The sequence below is a fragment of the Seriola lalandi genome, unplaced genomic scaffold (genome assembly GCF_002814215.2).
Source record: "Seriola lalandi dorsalis isolate HSWRI2012SDOR001 ecotype SW California unplaced genomic scaffold, Sedor1 jcf7180002054554, whole genome shotgun sequence".
Lineage (NCBI taxonomy): Eukaryota > Metazoa > Chordata > Actinopteri > Carangiformes > Carangidae > Seriola > Seriola lalandi.
The window spans coordinates 282022-294050 of record NW_019525107.1 but is presented as its reverse complement, the minus strand read 5'-3'; the positions used below and the strand labels follow the sequence as shown (position 1 = coordinate 294050).

Sequence of the window (12029 nt, the reverse complement as noted above, 5' to 3'; positions counted from 1 at the left end):
AAGGAAGGGTAAATCCTCCTTCCATTTGACACGCTGCTCATTTAGCTGAGAGGCACGGTGAATGACTGGAGGGAGGGGAGCTGAGGTGGTGTTGGTGGGGGTGGGAGTAGGGGGTTACTCTTTGGGAGGTGTCGTCCTGAGCAGATGGACCTCTCAGTGGCGTAGTAAGTGGAGTCTTCACATGGCAGAGGAGACTGCAGGATCTCACAGGACTGGGACACAGCATCCAGGTGGCCACAGCCCCTCCTGTCCAGCTGGAGGAGCGATGGGGCCATCTGACACTCGCAGGCAAATGATACACTTTTCTTTGCTGCTTTGTTTTGTTTCGACACAAAAGCCCCGGGCCAATCAAGGAATTTAGCTAATGAAGCTTAGAAAAAATCCTTTTGATTACATATAAATACCCAAGGTCATGTTGACAACAAGAGAACAGCATTTACATGCGATCTTCAGGTGAACGCTCCTGCGCTCTGATTTTTTGATTTCAAGACAAAAATAGTGAATGTGACACATTGTTTGATGTGATTAAGACTTCATACAAACCCATCTTTCAAATCTCCATCAGCAACCGACCGGAGTGATTTCTGTACAGCTTACACATACTGCAATGTAGATTCAACAAATCCAAGTGAGAAAGTCCCATCTGCACTTCTCCTCCACTGATCCCAGGCCCTGGAGGCTACGTAGGGCTAATTGTAGCCCCATTTTCTCTTCCTTATCTTTTTGTTTTTACTCAGTGTCGGGGTCAGGGAAGCTCCCAAGTGACCAGCGGCCGGAGCAACAGCCATCGGCCCCCGCTGAGCATCAGTAATTAGAGCCCTCCTTCACCCCCTCCTTCTCCCTGTGCTTCCCTACAAATCCGGGCCGGGAACCTCTCGCTCTCCTTCTGAAGGGCACGGGGGCAAAGAGGAGGAACAGCTGCTGATGGGAAACCACTCTCCAGTTCCCATGGATGACCAGCGTCTATCCGTCCTCCTCAGAGGATATGCAGCAGCATCTTTGATAGCCATGACGGAGGCTTGGATCAGACATTACCATAGCATCATTGTCTCGTACTGTCTGGTTTCTCTTGACTCTTGTCTTCCTTTTTGTTTGTTATCACCATTTTCCATGACTGATTTATTTATCTGTTGGTGGTTTATTACTGCAAACGTTTCAGTCTGTTTCTGAAAGGTGTTATTCTAAGACTCACACATGCATCACAGCAATAAATTACAATGAGTTGACAATAACATTAACATGTCCTGTAATAATTACTACCTTTGTTAAGCCTGGGATTGTCAATCTGCTGGACCTTATAATGGTCAGTTTTCAGGGATGGTGACAAAATATTAGTGGTGGAAGAAGTATACAGATCCTTTATTTAAGTAAAAGTACCAATACAACAATGCATTCAAAAGCCAAGTACAGTGTCATCATCAAAATATATGATATAAGATATGAGTATCAAAAGTGAAAGTACTTTTTTGTAATAATTCCTGTGACTGATACATTATTATTTATGACATTAAATGTACTCAGACCAGCATTCAAAACTTTACTTGAGTAAAAGTACAAAAGTATTTGCATCAAAATATACGTAAAGTATCAAAAGTAACTATATACTTACCCTGCAGAATGGCCCATCTCAGAATGATATGCATTATATTATTGGATTTTAATTATTGATGCATTAATGTATAAGCATCACTATGGTTGCAGCTGTTAAAGGTGGGGCTAATTTTAACAACGCTATATACTTCTGGGTAGTTGAATCCACAGTGTATCTAATAAGAGCAATTCAACATGAACTGAACTATTTTCAGCTTTCCAAAGTTCATATTTCCTGCAGCACCCATGTTGTGCTATTTTATGTTGTTCACATTGTATGTATCATATGCAACTGTATTTCACAACAGCTAGACATCTATATTAGATGCATCTTGTGTTGGAGTTGGCAGTATAACACCATATGTAGCTGTCCATATCCTGACTGTTATATTCAGAGTGATAAAATGCATCAACAACCTGTTTTTACATACATTTTTCATTTTACTCTTGAATGAATTTGTTTTGAAGGTAAATATGCCATGTAATAGGTGTATAAATGTCAGCATTAAATCCTTCGCTTTATTTTCTCCAGTGCACAGAATACATGTAGTTCCTGTGACAGGATTAGTGGTCACTGTGGGCGCCTGCAGAATTATGAGTAACAGATTTTAGAAGTGTGCTTGCTCCATCTAGTGGATAAACAAACTAACAGTCTCATGACTGGTGCAATGTTCTGGCCAAAAGAATGAATAAAACAGCTTTGTTTCACTGTGGAATTTTTATATTTTATTCATTTTTATTTTTTATTTTTTATTTTTTTTACAATTTTGTAGGTTTTTCCATTATATTGTATTAAATTACTTTGACACAAACATTGATAAAGTTAAGTGTAAACATGGCTTAAAAATCATAAAAAGGTAAAAACATCAACATTTTGACAAAACGCTGAAGGATGCAGAAAAACGTCAAAGCAATAGTTCAAAATTTTGAGAAAATACTTATGCGCTTTCTTACAGATGAGAGAATCAACTCCACTCACATACCTTAAATATGAAGTCACAGCCAGCTGCTAGTTAGCTTAGCATAGCATAAAGACAGGAAACAGTGGGACACAGCTAGTCTCGCTCTGTCCAAAAGTAATAAAATCTACTTATCAGCGCCTCTAAAGCTCACTAATTAACATGTTATATCTCCATTTGTTTAACCTGTACAAAAAAGAAAATGTAAAAACATTAAGTTGTAGCTTTATGGGGAGTTATTTGCTGGAGAATTTCTCTTTGGATGCAGAAACGATAATCTGTCGTTTTTATATATTTTTCTTTGTGTTTGGATTTAATTTACAAGATACAACATATGAGCTTTACAGGTGCTGACAGGTGGAAGATGGCACTTTGGAGAGTAAAGCTAATAGAAATTAAATGATGTGGCCTGTATGTGTTTCCAGCCCCCATTCAGTTCTGTTTTTCTCAGATTAACTGTCACAAAGGACATTCAGTGTTGCAGAAGTCTCCCGACGTAAACAGCCGGTAGACATTTACCAGTGGGAACATGGTGACAGAGCCGACAAGTGAGCCCATCTGTGCTGCAGCTCCACACCACACCAGGGCGCTGTGGCTCCGGTCTCTCAGGATGACACCCACCATAACTTTGACATAAGACAGTGTTCCAGTGAAGAGGAGCCATGAGAGCACCTGGTGAGGACACAAGAAAAAAATGGACTCAGCAGTTCACCTGAACGGTGATCTGGGAAATGTTAAGCACCAAGAGTTCATGCATCAGCATTTTCAAATATCTCAGCTACACACTAACAGCACAAATATGTTACTTCATGTTATGAGAGTAAGCAAAGTTGCTCAACACTCAAGTCTTTTGTAAAGGAGGAGTTGAACTTTGCCACAAGTATTTCCCTGATAACTGAGAAATGTTTTCTGTGCCAACTCTTTCTAGGCCACATGTCTCTTACACAATTTGTTTGTGTTTCACTTACAATGATCATCTCTCCCAGCACAGACCCTTGAAGCAAAGGACATGGACTCATAGCTGCCATGGCCATGTTGTAGCTGCCAAATAATGTCCCCAACGCTGTCAGCACACCAAGAAACACCAGTGATCTTAAAACAAACGAGGTTTGTTATTAGCAGCAGTCTCCTTAGTTTTTAGGAATTCAGTTAGATATAAAAGAAAAATTCGAGCGATTTTTTACACTGAGATAACAAGCAAGGATTTTTCAAGTCCGTCTTAAAGAAACAGTCAGGTGCCCATATGAACACTGAAACAGGTCTTGCATGCTGTACTCATTCCTCCTGTTCATTCTGGCCATTAAGACCTAATTGCCGTCCTACGTATAGTAAGTGATGGGGGAACAAAATCCACAGTCCTTGTTCTGTGCAAAAATATATTCCAAAGTCTGACTGAAGTTAATATGAGACTTCAGCAGTCTGAATTAATCATATAAAGTGGATATCTTATGTGAGATTCCCTCTTTTTCTTTCCCTGGACTGTGTTTCTCCTTCCTGAGCTGCAGTGGAGGGACAGAATCACAAAGAGGGATTTTTAAAACAAATAGACAGTAACTTTGGGAGATAAAGTAGAAAAAGAAGTTTGGCACCTGAATTTGTTTTTGTCTTAGTTATTTGACAAAAGTCAAATTTTTGCTTGTTTTTTGTTACATTTTTGTTTAGCATTGTGAAGCTACAGCTGTCGCCATCTTTGTTACGTACTGTAATGGTTCTCACAAGGATCATGGAAAAGGTTCTGTCACTCTGCTCTGTAGTACTGTGACACACTGATTCTCTGTAGTAAATCCAGTTAAGCGAGCTGTTTCATTGTACATCTGGACACCTGACACTTGTTTTAAGACAGACTTGAATGAAAACTCTAACTCATAAAGGCAAACATTAATTTTTACCTGTTTTGGAAGAACATGGCGATGGTGCAGGCCACGGGGTTGGCCACTGATGCCAGAGCAGCAGAGAGGTGATAGGCCAGGTTCCCGTAGGGCATACAGGAGTATGTCTGCACAGAGGGCAGCAGGCCGTTGGTGGCAGCATTAACCCACACCACCATAAAGTAGATGAAGGTCAGCTGGTACATGGAGTGTTTTGGAACAGGCAGCAGAGGCCTGCTCTGTGCTGCACCCTCAACCTGGCATTTCACACCCTCTCCATCAGTCTCTGCTCCAGGGTTATCCAGGCCGGAGCTGACAGACGCCACAGTGTCTGGCACGAGGTTTTCAGTGGACAGTTCATACGTGCGAGGAAGCCTGTTCAGTGCAACAAAAGCAGCCAGGCTTATGCACATCATGGCTGCTAGGAAGAAGAAAAACACCTCGGTGGAAAAGTTTGGAGGGAGATACTCTGTATGTAAGGACCATATGTTGCCACCTGTGTGGTTTCCTGCAGTCTGTGAGGAGTTGACACACTTGGCGATGCCCACTCCTTGTGCCAGAGCGACCACGCCAGGAATAAAACCACTTAGCCCTTCTCCAATAAAATATGTGGTGATGTATTTTGCTGGAAGTTGCATCATGAAAGGCAGGAAGGTAACTGAGGAGGTGCAGTCCACCAGAGAGAGGAAGAAGGTTATGATGAAGAAGGCTGTGCTACGTGACGCCCCGGCCACAATCGTAGTCTTGTCCCAGAAGAAGGCGAGCAGGATGCAGGACAGGACACCGATGGAGACGATGGAGTAAATGACAACATGCTCCTTAAGACGACCAGGACACAGTTTGTGCATGAGAGTGACCAGCAGAGGTCCCAGGTTGGCCAGCTGGATGATGACTGTCAGGTATGAGGGGAGCTCCCAGCCCTCGGGGAGAGTGTTAACGATGAGTGGCAGTTCCACCCACAGACCGTTCACTGCCACCCAAGAGCCCAGGCCAAAGGCGCAGGCCAACATGTGGACAAGCAGAGCCATGCTGCAGCTGGATTAGTCTGATGAAACTCTGAAGAAGGAACAGTCCGCCCAAATCGTTCCACCTCTGCTGTGTGTCATACCTACAGAAACACAAAAGTCAGAGGCATGAATTTAAGCAGTTATTTATTGCTCCAGTAAACACTGAATTGTGGTCACATGGATCAAATACTGTGACTTATTAAAACTTGTGCTCTGAACCAGTGGTGGAGGAAATATTTAAGTATTACTAGCAAAATATAATTAAAGTATCAAAAGTAAAGTAAGTACAGGAGTAAATGTTCTTTCTACCACTGATCCCTGATAATCATGATGTCTGTTTTACTTTTAGTAGGACAAATGTCAGCTGAGGCCCGGTATGTTACTTTATCAGGTAATGTTACAAGCAAGTCAAGGACAAGTGTATTTCTTTCATAGATAAAGCTGGTGGGAAATCACGTCTCTCCTGACAGAAACTCACACTCAGAGTACGCCACTCCTGTTTCAAGCAACTTTCACATCCCTATCACATGTTGTTGAGGAATCCAGCAAACCATATGAGCCTCCATGCTCTGTCTTTTGGCACGCTTGTAGCTTCCACACTGATCTCATGATGATGGACAAAACGTCAGGAAATGTCTTGTGCAAATGATCACATGATTTAGCTGTGTTTGTTCTAGAGACTGTCACTAAGGCTGCTGAGAAAAACAGTATTATGCCTTTAAAAGATGTGATCACTGGAGATAATGGAAAAAAAATGTGGTCCAAGTACAGAGTCTCATGTTAACAGAGTTTACTAAACACTCACTGTTGATCCCACAAGCAAATAAGCTGCATTTTAATCAGGGAAAATGTACTTACAAGTTTCTTCAGTCCCTGGAGGTGTTGAATACGACTTGCTGTCATCTTACATAGAGGTTAGTGACAGATCTCCTTTGGCTGTTCTTACATACATATGCTGATGGAAATCACATGGCTGCTGGGAAGGTCAGAGTCCAGCGCAGCCACTGATCAGCTCCGCTGGATAACAGAGGGCAGTGTCTAAAATCCACTTAGCTTCCTTCACTGCACTCACCTCTTAATTAGGTCAAGTCAGTGAAGCACTTCGAGGTGCCCTTGACATTTTGGCACACACACACACACACACACACACCCACCCACACACACACACACACACACACATTTGCCTGCTCCAGCAGAAAAATGAAATGTGCTGCAGTAGTTGTTTTTGACTGTCTACACCCCCACTCACAGGATCAACATTGCAGGAGGAGGCGGGGACTATCTGAAGGGTCATGTCATGTGAGAAATTCACACTGGTGCCTAATGTCACCAGAAAAATGTCAATTGATGTTATTTAACCATGTTAGCTAGCGTTAACTATCAAGCTAACCCTGGCTTCTGTCTTCTGTAGGCTAGCAGTCAGGTAGCGAGCAGGACTAAACATAAAATGGTGGGTATATGGTAGTATGAGTTTAATTTTTGTCAAAAAATCCCATGAAAATGTAACCATGAATACTATGACTTTTTTATGCCTTACTATATGATCTCAAGGAGTAGGATGTAGGTTTGAACCTCTTTGGAGATTGTATGTTCTAAAATTTATGCCTTACCTATACTATGACTTTTTATGCTATAATATACAATGTAATTTTTATGACTTACTATAATACAACGTTTTTATGCCTGACTATACCTATGATGTTTTTTGACGTTTCTATGCCTTACTATGCTATGACGTTTTTATCATATTTTATGCCTCAGTATACTATGCAGTTTTTATGACATTTCATGCCTTACTACACTATGACTTTTTTAAGCCTTATTATACTGTGATGTTTTTATGTTTTTTATGCCTTACTATGCCATGATGATTTTATTACATTTTATCCCTTAATATACTATGACTTTTTTATGCCTTTTTATGACTGACCATACCATGATGATTTTTCTGATGTTTTATGCCTTACTATACTTAGATGTTTTTATTCCTTACAATACTAAGACTTTTTATGCCTTACTATACTGTGACTTTTTAATGCCTTGATATTCTATAACATTTTTATGCCTTATACTATGATGTTTTTATACCTTATGATACGATGATGTAAGGAATAAAAACGTTATCATATAGTAAGATATAAAAACATCATAGTATAGTATTCAATGACGTTTTTATGCCTTACCAAACTAAGACATTTTATGCTTTACTACCACAACATTTTTCTGACTTTTTTCTGACTTTATTATTACATAATATGCCTATTATGCCTACTATTTTTCATCATTTTTCATGCCTTACTATACTGTGACATTTTTATGACTTTTTATGCCTTACTATGCTATGACGTTGTATCCCACAGTGTACTATGAACTTTTTATGCCTTTTATGCCTGACCATGTTTTTATGACATTTCATTTCTTGTTATACTATGATGTTCTTATGCCATTTTATACCTTAAAATCATATGACGTTTCTACTCCTTGCTATACTATGACGTTTTTATGCCTTAATATACTATGGCATTTTTTTTACTTTTTATGCCTTACTATACTATACAGTGTGTGTCTGTGTGCTTCCCCCGACATCAGGTGACTCAGCCGAGGTGTGGTCTGGACAGCAGCTCACCACCACACCTGTGATCTATCACTCCTCACCTGTAGTATATCTACCCTGGTCATCCATCCATTCATTGCCAGATTGTTCCACAGTCTTCACAGTGGTAGTACTCTCTCGGCCGCAAATGATTAGTTTTTGTGACCATAAAGTTATATTGTGATATTCCCAATGATTTTGTGTGTAGTAACTTTCATTCTCCTGTGCTCAAGATGAATTCCTGATTTGTGGGCTGTTGATCCTGCCACACTCCGCTGTCGCCACGCCACGTCACATCACACAACCCCCCTGTTTTTGCTCTCCAGCTGTCCCTTGTGTTTCCAGAGTGTGTTGCTCTACAGTGAGTTGCTGCACATGTTTTATCAGTCAGTGGTGGCTAGTGTACTCTTTTATGCTGCTGTCTGCTGGGGCAACAGCATGTCAGACACGAACACAAGGAGACTGGATAAGCTGGTCAAAAAAGCTGGGTCTGTGTTTGGCAGGAGTCTGGACTCACTCAGGACTGTTGTGGAGAGACGCATGCAATGTAAGATGGAGGCCATCTTGGACAATACCAACCATCCTGGCAGGACAGAGAAGCAGCTGCAGCAAACGTCTCATCTCAATGCACTGCAGAACAGAGAGGTTGTTCCCACTGCCATCAGGCTATACAACATCTCAGCCAAAGGAAGTGGAATGATCTAATTACTATTATTCATTTGTCATTAACTGTTCTAATTATTATTATTATCAACAATGAGCAAATGGACACATGAATTTCCCCTAGGGGATAAATAAAGTATGTATCTATCTATCTATCTATCTATCTATCTATCTATCTATCTATCTATCTATCTATCTATCTATCTATCTATCTATCTATCTATCTACTCACCCACTCCCCCTACACATTAACCATCACCATTGCCTTCGCCCAAATAAACTCACTTGGACAGTTATTGCTGGTGTGTTCTGTGTTTTGTCTCTGTTCTGGGGTCCCACATCAGTTTTGACAGAGTCGTAATAACTATACTATGATGTTTTTATGACATTTAAAGCCTTAATATGAAATACATTTTTTATGACTTTTTATAACTCACTTTATAATCACTATGCTATGTTTATGCTTTACTATACTATGATGTTTTTATGTCTTTTTATAACTTACTATATGATGACTATTATGCCTTATTATTATACTATGACCTTTCTGTGATGTTTTATGCCTTACTATATTATGACATTGTATGCCTGAACATACTATGACATTTTTATGACTTTTTATGACTTAACATACTATGACATTTTTATGACTTTTTATGCCTTACTATACTATGACATTTTTTGACATTTTCATGCCTTACTATACTACGACATTTTTTGCTATACTATACTATGACGTTTTCTTTAATTTTTATGCCTTACTCTACTATGATATCTTTAGCTTTTTTTTGCCATACTATACTATGACATTTTTTACCATACTATACTATGACGTTTTTTGCCATTTTTATGCCTTATTGTACAATGACATTTTTTGCCATACTATACTATGATGTTTTTTGCCATTTTTATGCCTTACTATACTATGATATTTTTTGACATTTTTGTACCTTACTATACTATTACATTTTTACCATACTATACTATGATGATTTTTGCCATTTTTATGCCTTACTATGCTATGATGTTTTTTGCCTTTTTTTGCCATACTATACTGTGACATTGTTTGCAATGTTTATCCGTTACTATACTATGACGTTTTTGCCATACTATACTATGACATTTTTTTTGCCATTTTCATACCTTACTATACTATAACATTTTTTTACATTTTTATGCCTTACTATACAATGACGTTTTTTGACATTTTTTACCATACTATACTATGATGTTTTTTGACATTTTTATGCCTTATTATACAATTTTTTTGCCTTACTATACTATGACGTTTTTTGCCATTTTTCTGCCTTACAATACTATGACGTTTTTTTTTTACATTTTTATGCGTTACTATACTGATATTTTTTGCCATACTATACTATGACATTGTTTGCAATTTCTATCCCTTAGTATACTATGATATTTTTTTGACATTTTTATGCCTTACTATGATGTTTTTTGCCATTTTTATGCCCTATTGTACAATTACATTTTTTGCCATACTATACTATGACATTTTTTGCCATACTATACTATGATGTTTTTTGCCATTTTTATGCCTTATTGTACTATGACATTTTTTGCCATACTGTACTATGATGTTTTTTGCCATTTTTATGCCTTACTATACTATGATGTTTTTTGCCATTTTTATGCCTTACTATACTATGACATTTTTTGCCATATTATACTATGACATTATTTGCCATTTTTAGGCCTTACTATACTATGACATTTTTAACACACTATACTATGATGTTTTTTTGGCATAATATACTATGATGTTTTTTGCCATTTTTATGCCTTAGTATACTATGATGTTTCTTGCCATTTTTTTTGCCATACTATACTATGACATTGTTTGCAATGTTTATCCGTTACTATAATATGATGTTACTACCATTTTTATGCCTTCATTTTTTGCCATACTATACTGTGACATTGTTTGCAATGTTTATCCGTTGCTATACTATGACGTTTATTGCCATTTTTATGCCTTACTTTACTATGACATTTTTTGCCATAGTATACTATGACGTTTTTTGCTATTTTTATGCCTCACTATACAATGACAATTTTTGCCATATTATACTATGACGTTTTTTTGTCATTTTTATGCCTTACTATACTATGACATTTTTTGACATAGTATACTGTGTCGTTTTTTGCCACATTTATGCCTTACTAAACTATGACTTTTTTTGTCATTTTTATTCCTTACTATACATACCATTTTTTGCCATTTTCATGCCTTACTATACTATGACATTTTTTGCCATTTTTTGCCATAATATACTATGATGTTTTTTTTGCCATTTTTATGCCTTACTATACAATGACGTTTTTTGACATTTTTTACCATACTATACTATGATGTTTTTTGACATTTTTATGCCTTATTATACAATGACATTTTTTGCCATACTATACTATGACGTTTTTTGACATTTTTGTGCCTTACAATACTATGACGTTTTTTTTTTACATTTTTATGCGTTACTATACTGATATTTTTTGCCATACTATACTATGACATTGTTTGCAATTTCTATCCCTTAGTATACTATGATATTTTTTTGACATTTTTATGCCTTACTATGATGTTTTTTGCCATTTTTATGCCCTATTGTACAATTACATTTTTTGCCATACTATACTATGACATTTTTTGCCATACTATACTATGATGTTTTTTGCCATTTTTATGCCTTATTGTACAATGACATTTTTTGCCATACTGTACTATGATGTTTTTTGCCATTTTTATGCCTTACTATACTATGATGTTTTTTGCCATTTTTTTTGCCATACTATACTATGACATTGTTTGCAATGTTTATCCGTTACTATAATATGATGTTACTACCATTTTTATGCCTTCATTTTTTGCCATACTATACTGTGACATTGTTTGCAATGTTTATCCGTTGCTATACTATGACGTTTATTGCCATTTTTATGCCTTACTTTACTATGACATTTTTTCCCATAGTATACTATGACGTTTTTTGCCATTCTTATGCCTTACTATACTATGACGTTTTTTTGCCATTTTTATGCCTTACTGTACAGTCATATTTTTGGCCATATTATACTATGACGTTTTTTGCCATTTTTATGCCTTACTTTACAATAATATTTTCTGCCATTTTTATGCCTTACTATACTATGACATTGTTTTCCTATTTTATGATTTACTGTACAATGGCATTTTTTGCCATTTTTACGCCTTACTATACTATGACCTTTTTTGCCATAGTATACTATGACATTTTCTTTGCCATTTTTATGCCTTACTGTACATAACATTTTTTGCCATTTTTATGCCTTACTATATTATGACATTGTT

General features: G+C 37.5%; 1 protein-coding gene across 1 annotated transcript; it reads right to left on the bottom strand.

Moving 5' to 3' along the window:
• Positions 1–1331: 1331 nt before the first annotated feature.
• Positions 1332–6557, bottom strand: slc52a3-1 (solute carrier family 52 member 3-1). The gene is made up of 4 exons (XM_023415563.2): positions 6283–6557; positions 4439–5525; positions 3518–3641; positions 1332–3221 (listed from the first exon to the last, which is right to left on the bottom strand). Exons 2-4 carry the CDS (start codon positions 5443–5445, stop codon positions 3009–3011), a joined length of 1344 nt encoding a protein of 447 aa, XP_023271331.1. The 5' UTR covers positions 5446–5525; positions 6283–6557; the 3' UTR covers positions 1332–3008.
• Positions 6558–12029: the final 5472 nt, after the last annotated feature.

What these genes read in the sequence shown, in the direction of transcription:
- slc52a3-1 (XM_023415563.2), bottom strand. Translation starts at nt 5,445, where the DNA reads ATGGCTCTGCTTGTCCACATGTTGGCCTGCGCCTTTGGCCTGGGCTCT. An exon ending in GCCATGTTCTTCCAAAACAG is followed by an intron (nt 3,642 to 4,438) that starts GTAAAAATTAAT and finishes GTTTGTTTTAAG; the next exon opens with ATCACTGGTGTTTCTTGGTG. An exon ending in TGCTGGGAGAGATGATCATT is followed by an intron (nt 3,222 to 3,517) that starts GTAAGTGAAACA and finishes TGTCCTCACCAG; the next exon opens with GTGCTCTCATGGCTCCTCTT.